The sequence below is a fragment of the Malus domestica genome, chromosome 13, assembly GCF_042453785.1.
Source record: "Malus domestica chromosome 13, GDT2T_hap1".
Taxonomy (NCBI): domain Eukaryota; kingdom Viridiplantae; phylum Streptophyta; class Magnoliopsida; order Rosales; family Rosaceae; genus Malus; species Malus domestica.
This window is the reverse complement of record NC_091673.1, coordinates 3585661-3601888: the sequence shown is the minus strand read 5'-3', so window position 1 is coordinate 3601888 and position 16228 is coordinate 3585661. Positions and strand designations below refer to the sequence as shown.

The window sequence follows — 16228 nt, the reverse complement described above, 5'->3', positions numbered from 1 at the left end:
CAGCAAAATGATTACGAACATTGGAAAATCTCAAGTAACTGAAACTATCATGCTAGATCCTAAACTTTTCTATTCTTGGCTTACAAAGAGTTGATGACTAGGCAGTGATTTCTATTGAGCACTGGTTATTTGCACCCATTTTCCCTCCTTCCATAATTGAAGTGTTTTTAGTTGAATATCAGAGTGCGCTACGAAACAAGACTACAAAATAATAAGAATATTATTAAATTAACGAGAATGCCGAAACGGCTATAAAACCCTAAGAGGCTACATTGTAAATAACTTACAATTATATAGAGTTACAAAGTACCATATATATATATATAAACTAATATAACCCTAATAGGCAAGGAAATGAAACACTAATACTAAAGGGCTAAGTCCAAAATACCAAACATTAAAATAAATTTAAATAATAATATTTTCCAACATTTTTTACTCTCTGTAGTAATGATTTACAAGACAAAATTGTTGAATTTTTTCTTCCATTTGTGTTTCCTTTTTTTTTTTTTAAATTACGATAGAAAGGGAATGCTATGATAATTTGAGGTTTTCGTTTGATATTCATATGTGTACTTTTAGTGGGTACAAAAAAGGAGATTTGGTTTTGAATGGTTTAACTTGGTAGTTATATTAAAACCATTCAACTATTTTATTTGTTGTAGGCGTGTGAAATTAGGTAGACAAAGAAAAGTACATGTTAAGAACTCGATTCAGTGTTGCATTGGTCAATTCTCATCTGTTTGAAATTTATCGATTTTCGATTGACAATAAAATTAGCTTATCTTAAATCAAATGTGTAGACGATAGACACTAAAATGGATACATACATTGGTATGGCAGATGATTGGAAGTTATACGAATACAAGGAGATGGTGCTTGCTCTTTTGAACGAGTCTGATATCTGGCACTTCCATATGACCTTGACCTGACTCTTTCATATGATACTGTTGAAATGATTGGGGACAACTTCATTACTTTATTATAATATACAGATTATTGATTTCAATTTTGCGTGTTGGTATGAACACCCTTTGACAATCTTGGTCCCACTATAAAACCAAATCATTTAAATTTTCATATTAAACATTTTTAGAAGCGTTTTTAGTTATTTTAGTTATGTGATAACATTTTATAATTATTCTAAATAACTTCGGAATAATACACTGATAGTGATAATTTTGACATTTTCGTGATTACGTATATAGTGTTACAACTTGCACAGCAAGAAAGTCAAATAACCTACAGTGCTCGAATACTATATTGAAGTTCTGAAGAAAACCCTACCTTGTTAGAGCGAATCATCACCCATTCAAAGCCTTCGTCATAAAACGTAAGGAAACTACTTGCCAACGCAATCCGAAGCGCGTAATGGAGAACAAAAGAATCATATAATAACAACGTAACGCAATCGAAACCCTATCATGTTGGAAGACCAGATGCAAAATTGACCAATACCAGCCGCTTTTTAGTCCATCTGAAGGAAATTTTTTAACCAAACCAGAAGTGACTGCTAGCTGACCAAGTCTTGTGCACACCTGCTCCTAAGAATCCAAGTAAACGATGAGTACTTTCTGCGCTGAGATTGCTGAAACGTTCAAGCGATTGTCAGTGACTGGTAATCGAAAGTTTCGCCTTTCCAAAGTCTTCTGCCGAGCAACTTCAATTTGATGTCGGTAGGAGCCTTCTGATGAACTCGTTTTTTTTTAGAGTCTTTTACACTTCTTATGTGTCTGAGAATTATGAGTCTGCAGGGAAAAAAAAAATTCACAAGCCAGTTTTCCGAGGTGCTAGAACGCGATAGAAACGTGATATTTCATTTTTTTAGTACACATCATAAACTAATCAGCAGCAAAGCATAGCAGATATGTTACTGACTAGGATTAAGTATAAGATAGCATGAAAAAATTGAAGTGATTAACCTTCATTAACTTCTTTAGTTGCAAATCATTTTTCAGTTAAGGCTACCACAAGCGGTACAAATTAACCTGTCTCGTTCTTCTTTTCAGCTCAAGGAAGATGGAAATCCGATCGAGAATCTTGCAGAGACCATATTGGCATCCATTTCAGAGATCGCAGTATCGGTATCAAGCCTAGAGGTGGGATGGGAATTTTTTATCGAAACTGCATGCTACCTATATCGAGCTTCCATGGCGATTATGGTGTTGAAGACGGCTGAAAACTGCCCAGAAAATGCAATGGAAATTCTGCAGTCGATATCCAAGAGTGTTTGTTTGGCCAAAGATCTTGTGGAGAGATGCCAAATTGGCGTCCAACCATTTTCAGATGCTGAACTGAGGCTCATTATAGCACAACTGGAGGAGGTCATTAAAAACGTAGGAGAATGCTTGAGCATGATACCGCCATTTACATTTGGAGACCAAGAATACGCAGAAGTTGCAGTTCGGTCCCTTTCAAATGAGATGCAGAATGCTCGCCTTAGAACTCAAGCGTCTCAGATCAATGAGCTCAATACAAAGGTGTGGTCCCTGGAGGAGCAACTACAGGAAGAACCGACAGCGACAGAAATGGATTTCTACTCCCTAAATTTTGAGGTTTCCACAGAGAATCCTCACGTTTTGGATACACCTCAACTGGTTGAAATCCTTAAAAGCACTAGCTGGGTAAGCAAAAGAAATGATGCGAACATGAGTGGATCTATAACGACATTGCCACAGGTGGGTGAATACATGGAGCCTCTGTATGAGAGTTTTTTCTGCCCACTGACAAAGAAGATCATGGATGACCCAGTAACCATAAGAAGCGGAGTGACATACGAGAGGAAAGCAATTGTTGAGTGGTTTGAGAAGTTCAATTGCTCGGAAGAAATCTTCTGCCCAACCACTGGCCAGAAGTTGGCAAGTAAAGATTTGAATTCCAATAAAGCTCTAAAATCCACAATAGCGGAGTGGAAGGACAGGAACGAAGCAGAGAGGATTAAGGTTGCCCGAGCAGCATTGTCCTTGGCTAGTTCAGAGCATATGGTGCTTGAAGCAGTAAAAGATGTGCACAGTATCTGCCAAAGGAACCCATACAATAAGATACAAGTTCGTAGTGTCGGAATATTGCCCTTGCTTGTTCAGTGCCTGGAGTACGAAGACAAAGATGTTAAATGTGCAGCGCTGGAACTTTTGCAGCAACTGGCGGAAGATGATAACAACAGCAAGGTCGAATTTTAATTTCTTAATTTTTCATGAGAAACAACTAAATAAGACTAGAACAAACACTTGTTGGGTCCAACTTCTGACAGAGTGGTTTCTTGTGCAGGAAGAGATTGCGCAAACGATAAATATTTCAACAACAATCAAAATGCTTTCTAGTACTCACCAGTCCCTAAGGCATGCATCATTGCTGTTCTTACTTGAGCTTTCAAGATCACAATCATTATGTGAGAAAATCGGATCAGTTACTGGAGCAATCTTTATGCTGGTCACAATTAAATACAGAAGGTATACCGATGTCTTTGCTTCGGAAAAAGCAGAAGAAATCTTGAGTAATTTAGAGCATTTTCCAAATAACATCAAACACATGGCAGAAAATGGACTCATGGAACCCCTCCTAAAGAATCTTAATGAAGGTAATTTTTGGAACTGCACAATCCAGCCAAGCATAAATAACTAAAGAACTTTTTACTAGAATCTAAAGAACTTTGTTTTGATTTAAACATTGAAATATCAGGTTGTGAAGAGATAAAGATAGAGATGGCAAGTTACCTCGGGGAAATTGTTGTTGGGCAAGACCAAAAAACATACGTTGCTGAGAAGGCCTCTCCTGCTCTCATCGAAATGGTACATAACGGAAATACGATGGCCAGAAGGGCAGCATTCAATGCTCTGGGGCAACTCTCATTGTACCACCCAAATGGAAAAATACTTCAAGAAGCTGGAATTATACAAGTCATGGTTGAAGAGATGTTCATTCGGAAAATTCAAAACGAACCAATGGACTCAACAAGTGAAGCAGCTGCAATCCTTGCAAACATATTTGAGTCCGGGCTTGAGCTTGAGAACCTCCCAGCTAATTCTCATGGTCACACTTTGACTTCCGACTATGTTGTGTGCAACATCATCTACATGCTCAAGAACGCAACCGCAGATGAACTAAGTAACAACCTTATCAGAATTCTTCTGTTGATTGCCGAGATCCCCAGATCAGCAGCGGCCATTGTCTCGATGGTAAAAGAGACTGAAGCAAGCTACACCCTCATTGAACTCATCAACAACCCACACGAAAAACTTTCCATCACAGCAATCAAGCTACTAACTGTTCTTTCACCCCATATGGGCCACCTACTATCGGAAAGACTCTGCAAAACCAGAGGCCAGCCTGAGAACCTTATCCATAAACCAACTGAAACAACCCTCATCTCCGAGAAGCACGCAGTTTCAGCAAAATTTCTAGCGCAACTTCCCCACGACAACCTGACACTAAACCTAGCTCTTCTATACAATAACACAGTGCCTACAATCCTGCAAGCAATCAGTCAAATCCAAGGAGATGTCACATCAAGCAGGTTCATAAGCGCATACTTAGAAGGCCTAGTGGGAATTCTAGTCAGATTCACAACAACACTATACGAACCCCAAATACTGTTTCTAGCAAGAACCCACAACTTCACTTCAGTATTCACAGAGCTGCTCATGAAAACATCAAGTGATGAAGTTCAGAGGTTATCAGCAATCGGGTTGAAGAATCTTTCCACAGAGTCGATAAAACTATCAAAACTGCCACAAAGCAAGAAAACCAAGTTGTTGTACCTGCCCAAGTACCTACCTTGTGGATCACCGAGGAGGAGGAAAACACCGCTGTGCCCGGTTCACAGAGGGGTATGTTCTTCACAAAACTCATTCTGCATTGTTGATGCGAAGGCGGTTGAGAGGCTGTTAGTGTGTTTGGGGCATGAGAATGCAGAAGTTGTCGAAGCTGCATTGTCGGCAATATGTACATTGTTGGATGACAAAGTTGACGTCGAGAAGGGTGTGATCATGCTGAGTGAGGCTAATGCTGTGCAGCATGTTTTGAATGTGGTGAAAGAGCACAGGAAAGAGGGGCTGTGGCAGAAGTCGCTTTGGGTGATCGAGAAGTTTTTGAATAAAGGCGGGGATAGTAAGTCGGCTTCGGACATATCAAACGACAGGGTTTTGCCTGCCGTACTGGTGAGCGCTTTCCATCATGGAGCTGGAGATACCAGGCAGATCGCTGAGAAAATTTTAAAGCATTTGAATAAGATGCCCGATCCCTGTGCTTCCAACCGTACCATGTAAAACGTCCATGCTCACATGCACACATGCCATGTAGGGAATCTATTTTTCGACACAAGCGATACTCGGAGAGGGGAGATTCGAACTTGGGACCTCGAGTGCAAGGTAGAATATTTTTAACATACAAGCTTCTTACGGCATCTTGTAAATTGAAAATGAACTTTGATTGTTTTGCTTTGCCTAATATTTTTCTCTTTTTCTTTTTTAATATTTGATTGTGTATTGATGTATAGGTTCAATCCAAATCCAAATAGATTAAATCACACTCATTCAGAAGCAGTTAAGTGCACTCGCGTTTTCGTTATTTTTTTGTTATTTTTTCCTCAGATTTGTTTAATAAGCCATAAGCAAAAGTTGTTTTTCAAAGGAAGAACCAAAATTTGTTTGGACAATAAATTATTGGATTGGGATCAAGTTTTCTTTTTGTATTTTGGATGAAAGTTTCAAAGTATTTTTCTGAATAAACAATTTTCCAGAAAAATAAAATAAATTTAAGAGGTATCGTTGTTTTAGCATGTCACATCAAAAAATCGAACAAATAAGACTGACATGATAAGATTCACCGAAACAACAACAAACAAGGCACAAGGGAGGAATTTTGACTCCATTGTTTTACATGTAACAAACACTTTCGTGAAGAAGTTTTTAACTCAATTGTTTAAGAGCATACGCCAGGACACTTGAATTCCCGGATTTGATCCGGTTTTCATACGTATCAAAATATAAAAATAAGTAAATAAACACTTTCCTCGGCAAGTTGGCCAAAGCAAATCCTCCCTAGTCCTTAGACATGGAGCAGGTCTTGGCCGGCACTTTAAAATTGACAATATAATTCCAGCTGATTATCCAAATATCAAATGTTGTCCTTTGACCAATACTTTGATGTCCAATAATATTGTTTCTAGCTTTTGTAATTAGCCTCCATCTTACAACCTAATACAACATTTATACACGCATCTTTGTCTCCAACATAATAATATGAACTAAACTTTTACATCACTTGCATTGCCGGCATGAGATGCTTTTGAAAAACTCAACATTTTTTATGATCTCAGGCCTCTATATATGCCTTGATCTTGAGTAGCTGAGCCTAACACCAATAGGGTTTCATTTCTACATACAGACTCGATCGAGTAAGAACTGATTTGTTGGAACATTCTCTGATTTCTTCGGAAATGGCTTCTTTTTCGATAGAGGAGTTTGTTGGGGATGGGGTTCTGAAAGGAATGATTCCGAAGCTGTTAGACGAAGGCTGGGATGATGTACCGACCTTGAAGATCATGAATACTGATGATATGGATGCATTAAACATGACACAACTGGAGAAGGTTAGTAATTTAGACGCTTATTCAAAATTAAGTTTTAAATTCGGTTTTTCAGTAATCATCTCCTTAACCTATGAACATCTGAGTATGAATCTAAAAGGCATGTCTTGTAATCACTATATCAATCTGCTTCTAAGGCATTTATTTTATTATTATTATTTCTCCAGGATGCATTGGAAATTAGGTCATACCTGCACGACCGTGCTTTGATGCAATATGGAGATAGGCTCGAGACCAGTGGGAAATGTCTGTCCGAGCTAATTAGCTTAAGCACTGTAGATCTTTCTTCTCAGTTTGGCATGAAGCGTGGTCATATTGCCCGTTTCATGGACAGAACTAGTGCTTGTGCAGATCACCTACCAAAGTCTCATCCTACCCCTGCTGCAACAGAAAGAATGGGCTTACCGTCGAAAAATACTAGCATTCAAAGGAGTTTTCAATCTGTTAACTCTCAAAAGATCCAGAGTAAATTAACAACAAGAACTAGTTCAATTAACAGCAAATCTCTAGAACAATCACTGGCAAGTTTTAAGATCAAAGATGGATACATCTTCAAAGGGATCGTTGCTATGGAGCCAGCCGATCCTAGATTATGTGGTTGTATACAACCTGCTCCTGTAGTTGACAAAGTTGCACCATACTCTACCATTGAAAACATCTCGGTTCAGAAGTTGACACCAGAGTATAAGATTGGAATGGAGCATTTGGTGAAAACCAAAACACCTCCGATGAAGGCTTCAGAACTGTGGAGAAACAAACCAGCAGTGATTCTCTGCATTCGACGTCCAGGGTAAATCTTTTCCTCTTCGTTACAACATTTCTTCATTTAACAGATCCTGGTATTGTCCACTATGTTAAGTGCTAAATTTTCTGTCATGAACTCAGACAAGTAGGAGGTATCATTGATCATAACCTTCATATAGGGGTGTATTAAGTAAATATAAGACACTTTAAAGACAGAGATTCATAAATTAAAATGAAGAGACACATGATGCAAGTATATTGCTATAGGATGTTATCCTTGCCTTACGATCCAAAAGGAAGTACATGAAACAGACAAAAATAATGTATGACCGTGAAAAGTTGGCTCGACTCTACCGTGAAAAATAGAGTTTTCCAAAAGCTATATCTAATTCAGTAATTCTACGTCAAAGTATGAGCACTTTCTTGAAACTAAGTTCTTTTGTATATATTGAACTTGAAACAGGTGCATCATGTGTAGGGCAGAAGCTCACCAGCTATATGCCAAAAAACCCATATTTGATTCACTGGGAGTTCAACTATTTGCAGTTCTTCATGAGCATTTGGAGTCAGAGGTATAACTACATTTAATTTCCAGCTCTTACCATTAACTTTGGATGACGTATTGTTTTGATGCAGATAAAAGACTTCTGGCCTCGATATTGGGGTGGTGTTGTATTGTATGATCGGGGAATGGAATTCTTCAAAGCACTTGGTGGAGGGAAACTGCTCAAGGAAAAATTCCTGTCAGGTTTTGTTTTCAACCCTCGAGCAAGAGCAAATTACAAGCGTGCAAAAGCTATGGGGATACAGCAAAACTTCAAAGGAGAAGGTGAAATTAAGGGGGGGCTTTTTGTAGTTGGCGGTGGAAGGAGTGGCATTGCATACCAGTTTATTGAGAGGAACTTCGGTGATTGGGCACCTCCAGCTGAAGTTATTGAGATCTGTGGTCAGTTGCAGGTAATTCTTCTTGGACTTTGAATTCTTCCCGAATCTGCATCAATGATAAATTTAGGGATATGATATCCACACACCCCTTTTTACTTCTCTCACACCCTTTTAATTTTCGGCCGTCGGATTGGATGAATTGAAGAAGATCAAAGGACAAAAATTAACAAGGGGTGTGGGAGAAGTAAAAAGGGGTGTGTGGATAGCACACCCCTAAATTTATATTTAACAGCTCATCTTTAACGTAATGCAGAACCAACAAGAAGCTCAAGATGACTCCTACAAGAGATCACAGCAGTCCGAATGAAAGTTAGATGACTATTTTCTGCTCACGCCTGAGATTCACAATGAATAAAAACATATATCTTGTAATTCCAGCAGAGACAACGTATTGCTTCTTATGATTCGTATCATTCGTTTATTACAGATGTTGCTTGTACTATTTGTATGGAGTGTATAGACATGAGTTTATTGGAAATGCAATTCATTTAACAAACAGTTCAGAAAACCCTTAAGAACCTTCTTTTAAACTTGCAGCAATCAATTTATCAGAGTAAACATTGCATCGATCGAGTTAGCAAAGGGTCCGCAGAGATAGTCCTCCAAAACATAATCCAATAAGTCACCAAGTGATGTTTAATGACTTGCCCTCTCAACCTGAAACAAGTAGAACATGTTTAATCATAACTTACATCTTCAAGTGATGAGATCCTCCTTCTTTGGAGCTTGAGCACAGCTGTTGGAATCTTGAGATAAAAACATTTCCAGTTCATAACCTTGCAAGGATTCAGAAGCTCAGATAAAAAGAAAGTTCCAACAGGATAGTCGCTTCATGCACAACAGCTCTCAATTGCATTTGTGTAACAAATATCTTCTCAAATCAAGGAAATGATATGGTTTACAATCCTCTCCAGCAGCTTTTGACACTCACAATCTCATCACCAGAAATCTCCGCATGAACAAGTTCCGTCTTTAAATAGATGGTACCGGACAGCATCTCTTACAAGAATCTCTCTCTTGGTGATCTTGGAAATGTATTTAGTGGCATTGTGGCAATCCCCACACACTCGAAGGTTTTTAACTACTCGTATGGTAAGGGCAGGAGGAAGAAATATCAATCCAAACGCAATTGCAAGCTTCTCACTGTGGTAATTAAGCATCTTCATCTTTTCTGATTCCTCAACATCATGAAGAACAGAACTCATATCTGGCGCATACCCCTCTTCTATCATTTTTCTATTCAGTTCCTCCAGCTTAGCATATATCTGATCCGAAAATGGACTTGATTGGTCATCTGCTGAAAAGATGTGCACTCTGTTCTTATATTTGATCCAACTGCACCCTGGTTCCTTTCTAGCCCCCTTATCCCTCATTCCTCTCCTCAATTTGGCCACCTCATCCCATTCCCCTTTGGCAGCATAGATGCTTGAGAGCAAGATATAGCTTGCAGCATTCTGGGGCTCTAATTCTAGAAGAGATTCAGCTGCCCATTTACCAATTTCCATATTATGATGAAGTCTACACGAGCTCAACAAGGTGGCCCAACCAATTGCATCAGGACGGAATGGCATCTTATTTATGAAGCTTTTTGCTTCTTCTAATCTTCCAGCTCGGCTGAGAAGATCAATAATGCAAGTGTAGTGATCCATAATTGGTGAAATTCCATGTTCTTTTACCATTGATTCAAAATACTGATGCCCTTTCTCCACTAGTCCTGCTCTACTGCAAGCTGAAAGAACCCCTATGAAAGTAACTCCATCGGGTTTCAAACCATGGGCTAACATCCTTTCAAACAACTCAATTGTCTCATAAGCTTTTCCAAACTGGGCATACCCTGAAACCAAGGCCGTCCACGAGACTTCGTCCCTGATTTTCATCTCATCAAACAGCCTATGGGAGTCTTCGATGCTCCCACATTTACCATATAATGTGACCAGTGCATTTGAAACTGTAACAAAAGACATCAAACCTGAAGCTAGAGCTTGGCCATGGAACTGGGCACCTTCTTCTAAGCTTGCTAGGTTGGCACATGAGCTAATTACGCTTCCCAGGGTAAAATCATCTGGTTCAACCCCGCTTCTCTGCATATCACAAAAAATTCTTACAGCTTCTTCACCGTACCCATTTTGTCCATAACCCACAAGCAATGCAGTCCACGATACTACATTCTTGCGGCTCATTCTCTTGAAAACTGTTTCCGCAGATTTTATGATTCTACATTTGCAATACATGTCAACAAGAGCACTACCAACAAAGATGTTATCTATAAAATCAGTCCTAATGATATACGCATGAACTTGCTTGCCCTCTTCCAAGGCAGATAGGCTTCCACACGCGGTCAGTACACTACCAAATGTATATTGATCCATGCTTAAGCCTTGCAATCTCATTTCTCTAAACTTAGCAAGTGCTTTTCCGCCTGCACCATTTTGGTTAAGCCCGCTAATCATTGTGGTCCACGAAATTGAATCTTTTTCAGGCATTTCACAAAACAAACATTCAGATTCTTCGATCAATCCACTCCGTAAAAGCCCGGTGATAAGCGTATTATACATAACCACATTTCTCTCTGATATTGAATCAAAAACCCGCTTTGCATCCAAAATTAACCCCGCTTTCGAGTACATGTCCACCAAAGGACTACCAACAAATACATACGATTCAAACCCAAATTTCACTATCTGCCCATGAAGCTGTCGACCCAAGTTCACACATCCCTGAGTCGACGAAAGCACAAGCATCGTGGAGAAAGTAATCCGGTTCAAATTATCCGGCCCGTCCCTTAACATCAAGCTATAAACTTTGACACCCTCAGCAACGAAGCCACATGACGCATGCCCCGAAATAACTGAATTCCAAGACACCCCATCTCGGCTCGGCATCCGATTGAAGATATCTTGCATCTCAGAAATGTGACCCGATTTCGAGTAAACGGAGAGAATGGCATTCCATGAGAAAAGGGTTCGGTGAGGGATTTGGTCGAACACATGGCGGGCATAGCTTAAGTTGCCCAATCTGCCGTAAGTAGTAACGAGATTGTTGAGAAGAAAGGTTTCGGGATTAGTCACGGTTTTGATAATGTAGCAATGGAGCTTCTTGGCTTGCGCATGGCTTCCCGCTTGGCTGCAGAGCTTGAGTAAGTTGCAGTAGTAGTTTGAGGAAAAAGACATCACCGAAAGGCCTTTGGCGGCAAACAGAAGCTAACTGTAATTTACAGTAGTTTGTGATCTCATGTGTTCGTGCTTATAGTATGCTAGAGGAGGTCATATATATATATATATATATATATATATATATATATATATATATATATATATTTTTTTTTTTTTTTTCTTCTTATTTTTATATAAAATATTTGTGGAAGTAAATATTCAAATCATAGTCCAAAATATGTTTTCAAATTTTATTATCTAATTATTGTTTATGAGGCATGAATTAGGTCAGTCGACTGATATTTCTCTTGCATCTTAGTATGTCCCTCAAACCGTAAGTTATAGCAATTCAATATGTCGTCCCGCCATATTGAGAGTATGTGAAGAAATGCGCTAACATTGGATAAAAAGTTCGATTCCCCTCCATTGTAACCGAAAAATATACAAGCCGCAGAAATAAAATAAATATATGTTAAAAATGTAACAAGATGAGAGAAGAAATCATTTTAAACTACACTTTAGTAGGAAATTCTGAGCCTAGTGACATTTTAAGATTCATACAGCCAACCCCACTTAGTAGGATAATACTTGACTCTTGTTGTATGTGGACTTGAATGATATAACATAAAACAGCTTGTTAATCTAAAATTAACAAAAACATTACCAACATTCTCATTGAAAATTTCTTGTTACCGCCCATCTCTATTTCTGTACATTCTCTGATCCACTGCCTTGAACACAAACAAATTCACCTTTTCTGCCTATATACCATCATATAATGCTTCTTATAATATCAAACATGTCACCTACTTCTGCATTATATTTCTACAGACCGCCGGAAGCTTCGAATTTGACGGCCTGAGCTTCCGGCAAATATTGCGATGGCATCTTCGTCATCACAGGTGATGGGAAAAGAGAATATCATGATCATTGTTATTTCTTCAAGGTAGTATTGTGCAGATATGGGGGCGGAACAGTGTCGTGGCATTAATATGAATCGTATAATCAAAGTTCAACTTTCATCTGGCCCGGTGGCGTTGATCCTGCAATTTTTGGAAGAGAAATTAGCCGAAGACACAGGGGAGATATCGGAGAAATGTTGTCCGTAAAACCTAATGATGCATACCATCCACATCTTGGCTACTGGGGGGAGTACCGGCCCCATAGCTCATCTGGACAACGTTGTGGAGCTCATCCTCCCACACATTCGGTAGCTGTAGCCAAACGTAGGATTATGAATTTCAGTCGTAACATTATATAGACACACTGAAAGCTGAGCAGACGAATAACATTCAGGTGTACATGGTTTATGGGATGTTATCCGGTTAAACATGGAAATTCGTCTAACACGATTTTAGCCATCGTTTGAAAGATACCTGAGAAGGCTCCTTGAACCCTCCAGTGATAGGTGTCATTTGGGGACCCATGGCTCTCCGAAGTAGATCAGAGGAGCTCCCCATCCCACGAAGGCCAGCTTGGATAAGTCCTGGTTGAGATGGATGTAGTTGTGGATAAGCCATAGGCATATCGGGAGAAAACCCCAGCGTTGATGAAGGTCCAACCCGTGACTGAAGGATCTGTGTGGAAATTAATGTACAAGGGTGAATCAGATGGCGAACATACATGCAGAAGATTTCTTCTGCACTCTCATGGAATGTAGGTAAAATGACTTACGTCTTTTGCAAGGAGGCCTTCAATGTCAAAATCGAGTCGCGGATTCACTGTTGCCAGCTTCATTGACAAAAACTACAAGACGAAGAAGAAGTCACTGTGAGATGTGATTGAGTACCTTTTTACTGACGTTTTAGCTCCTCATACATTATTTGCAACCTTTTTCTTAGAAGCAAGACCTTACCAACATAAAAAGCTACGGATAGGTCTTATCCATAAACAAAATTTGCAGAAAGTTAAGCACCCACATCTAGCAACGAAAACTTAATAAGATCAATTCCGATCCAACATGCAGGACAGATCAATTACCAGATATACCGAGGAAGTTTTCATACCTCAACCTGCCGTTGTAATGATTGTACGTAGTTAATGATTTCGTCCAGCATCACTGCCTTCCCAGTTACCTGCAATAACCAGTTGATTTTCATAAACGGAAGGTAGGCGACTCTCGGGTGAGAATATGACACAAATTAGTTATTTAAGTATTAATTCCAGCAAGAGAAGACAACCTTGCTGCATCCGGGCACAAGATCTTGAAGAAACTTCATCCTCTCACTGATTTTCTCCCTTCTGACCTGTTGCAAAAACCGATCAACTCCCACCCTAGTTTAATGATGAAACAAATTTCGACATGATATCTTACTCTTTCTGCGAGACTGTGACTATTTGTTGCCTGGCCTCTTCGAGCTCTAACATGAATATAATCTTCTTTTGGCGGATCGGATGCCTGAGACCCTTGTTTTCCCTGTTTTGCGGTAGTCTTGTTGGGAGTTGAAGCTGGTTGTTGCTCTCCCTTCTTTTGAAATTCAGTAGTATCCATTGCCGATTCACAGGGTGGTTGTGCATTGGCTTGATCAAGCTCATTAGCCTGCCATCAAAGATAAATTAACCAACATGCATACTGAATAACGAAAAAAATAAGGCACTTTTCAAGATGATGGTTTACCTGCCCACTCCTTTTCCTTTTCTTAGAGCCCTTAGAAGATGGTTCTGCACCCTCCAGCATAGATGCTTCCTCTTGACCAGCACCGCCACCACTGCTGTAATCAGCTTCATCGGACTCGTTACCAGACCCGCCAATAGCGTGTTTTGCTTCATCACCAGATTTAGCAAGACTCTGACTTTTTTTTTCATTCTTCAGTGGGCTCCCTTCAGGTGTCCCTTGCTCCATAGGCAAAGAAACATCTCCATTTAGCTCAGTCCTTTGAGATTGAACACCGGAAACTCCTTTCGACCCGTTACCTTCTTGCGTCCATGGCATCATTCCCCCACCCCTAGAATACATACTCATGCTTTCAGGAACACCAAAAGGCTTCACCATGTCACTAACATTCCCACCATTGAAGCACGAGAACCTCGCAGCACGCTCGATGAATGCAGAATCGGCTGGAAACTGAGACAAGCTCTGTGGGAGCACTCCAGGCCCATTTGGCAAGAAAATTCCCCCTTTCAACATCGAATTCGGCGGATTCCAACACATATCAAGTGCTCCATCAATGCTACTTCTCAAAGAGGCAGGAATACCTTTCCTAATTCCTATTGAGTCTGAAGTGCTTGCACTGTTCTGAACATTCATGTCACAAAACCCCAAGTCCTGTGAACTGGTTGGGTGATCCCAGAGTGTCGGGTTAAACGATTCCGCCATTGAAGCCGAGGGCCGAGAAGACGAACCAACTGCCAAACAATTTCCAGTGGGAACCAATCCCATGGATGTATTTGTGAGATTGGAGCCACCAAATCTCCAGTCTGGTGTAACCCCAGGTGAAAAATTCATAGGATCATCATTCCTATTCTCTAATTCAAATTTATCTTGGTCAACCATATCCATATTTTCTCTAACAGAACACCAAAAGTAGCCAAAATCTCCCAATTTTGATCACCCCCAATTAAAACCCTAGAACCCTAATTTCAATTTGACTAAAACAGCAGAGAAAAAAGCAAATTAAAAACAGGGGAAGTAAGGGAAAGTATAATTTAACTCGAATAATCTCAAAAGACGTGAACTTTAAATTTGCAATTGAAGAAACTTCAAGCAGCTCTGAGAAAAATTACCTCAGGAAACCCCAAAAGTAAAGAAATCATGTGCTATGTGAAGATAACTACACAAAGAAAAGGGCTTTGGGAGAAAGATCCATACTTGAATTCAATTAACGAGCAGGAGAATTCCAAAACAGTGAAACAAAACCCATGTAACTAAAAAAAAACTGTATCAAATATCACTCCAAAGTAGCAGCTACCATTTTCAATGACCACTCAAATTTGCAATACCAAATTTGATCAGACGAAGCAGTCCCAAGGCAGAAGGCTAAAAAAACAGTTCAAAGAAAGGGCAGGTAAAAATCTAGGGGAGGAGGCAGTCAATTAAATAAAGAACATTGATTTCAGCATGATAAATGCCCCATTCAAAACCCTAGTAAGAGTTGCAAGAAACCTTCAGCTGTGAAACAGAGAGAGAGATAGAGACCCAACTCAAAAGTGGTAATAGAAAGAAACCCATTTGGGATTCTGTGCTACTTTTGGCTCTCTGTCCTCCATTCCAGCTTTCTACTTGAAGCAATCTTTCATTCAATTTGGGTTTTGGGTTGGCTTTGTTCAAAACCCCTTCCTGTTTTTAAGCTCAGCAGCTCTGGCTACACTCACCGTCACACAACCAAAAAACATGAGAGAGAGAGAGAGAGAGAGCTGCTTATAAAAGCAAAGGCTTTAATTTTGTAGAGAGAGAACAAGAAACTAGGTTCCCTTTTATGGGAGATCGATTGGAGCAGATAAATTTGTAGTTTAAGCCATTTTGACGAGTTACTTAGGCAAAAATATGTTCAATACAGTAGCTAATTTAGTAGTTAAATTTTGCCAACACCCTAATTTTGAAATTGCCATGGAGTCTCACATCATATAGGACATGGATCCTCTCCGGATCCATGCATCCTAATTCTAGGGATCCATCAATCCGAACTATTGAAATTTGATTCAACAGTTACAAACAGATGCCCACTTTAAAAGTTATAATAACTTTAACCGTTTGATCAAATTTCAATTACCCGAATTGGTGGATCACTAGGATTATACTGTATGGATCTGGAAAGGATCCATGTCCCTATTTATAATAAAGTATTTAATGTGAAGGAAGAAG

General features: G+C 39.5%; 4 protein-coding genes across 6 annotated transcripts; 2 read left to right on the top strand and 2 right to left on the bottom strand.

Moving 5' to 3' along the window:
* The first annotated feature begins 1537 nt into the window (after positions 1-1537).
* LOC103452303 (putative U-box domain-containing protein 42) lies at positions 1538-5540 on the top strand. The gene is made up of 4 exons (XM_029091474.2): positions 1538-1676; positions 2010-3167; positions 3268-3577; positions 3679-5540. The coding sequence occupies exons 1-4, from the start codon at positions 1671-1673 to the stop codon at positions 5262-5264; spliced, it is 3060 nt and encodes a 1019-aa protein (XP_028947307.1). The 5' UTR covers positions 1538-1670; the 3' UTR covers positions 5265-5540.
* Positions 5541-6074: 534 nt separating this feature from the next.
* Positions 6075-11511, bottom strand: LOC103451721 (putative pentatricopeptide repeat-containing protein At1g68930). 3 transcript variants are annotated; one of them, XM_029091477.2, is made up of 5 exons: positions 8968-11511; positions 8216-8554; positions 7933-8053; positions 6778-7456; positions 6075-6548 (listed from the first exon to the last, which is right to left on the bottom strand). In XM_029091477.2, exon 1 carries the CDS (start codon positions 11443-11445, stop codon positions 9214-9216), a length of 2232 nt encoding a protein of 743 aa, XP_028947310.1. In that variant the 5' UTR covers positions 11446-11511; the 3' UTR covers positions 6075-6548; positions 6778-7456; positions 7933-8053; positions 8216-8554; positions 8968-9213. The 3 variants fall into 3 exon arrangements, with proteins under 3 accessions (XP_028947310.1, XP_070667012.1, XP_028947312.1); XM_070810911.1 differs by having other exon boundaries at positions 6075-7456; XM_029091479.2 differs by lacking the exon at positions 6075-6548 and having other exon boundaries at positions 7053-7422.
* Positions 6437-8773, top strand: LOC103451722 (uncharacterized). The gene is made up of 5 exons (XM_008391139.4): positions 6437-6589; positions 6754-7376; positions 7794-7902; positions 7967-8287; positions 8529-8773. The coding sequence occupies exons 1-5, from the start codon at positions 6437-6439 to the stop codon at positions 8580-8582; spliced, it is 1260 nt and encodes a 419-aa protein (XP_008389361.2). The 3' UTR covers positions 8583-8773.
* Positions 11512-11916: 405 nt separating the features above from the next.
* On the bottom strand, positions 11917-15849 carry LOC103451720 (transcription factor bHLH49-like). Its single transcript, XM_008391138.4, has 8 exons — positions 14045-15849; positions 13742-13966; positions 13608-13673; positions 13434-13502; positions 13102-13173; positions 12804-13004; positions 12554-12641; positions 11917-12470 (listed from the first exon to the last, which is right to left on the bottom strand). Exons 1-8 carry the CDS (start codon positions 14924-14926, stop codon positions 12433-12435), a joined length of 1641 nt encoding a protein of 546 aa, XP_008389360.3. The 5' UTR covers positions 14927-15849; the 3' UTR covers positions 11917-12432.
* Positions 15850-16228: the final 379 nt, after the last annotated feature.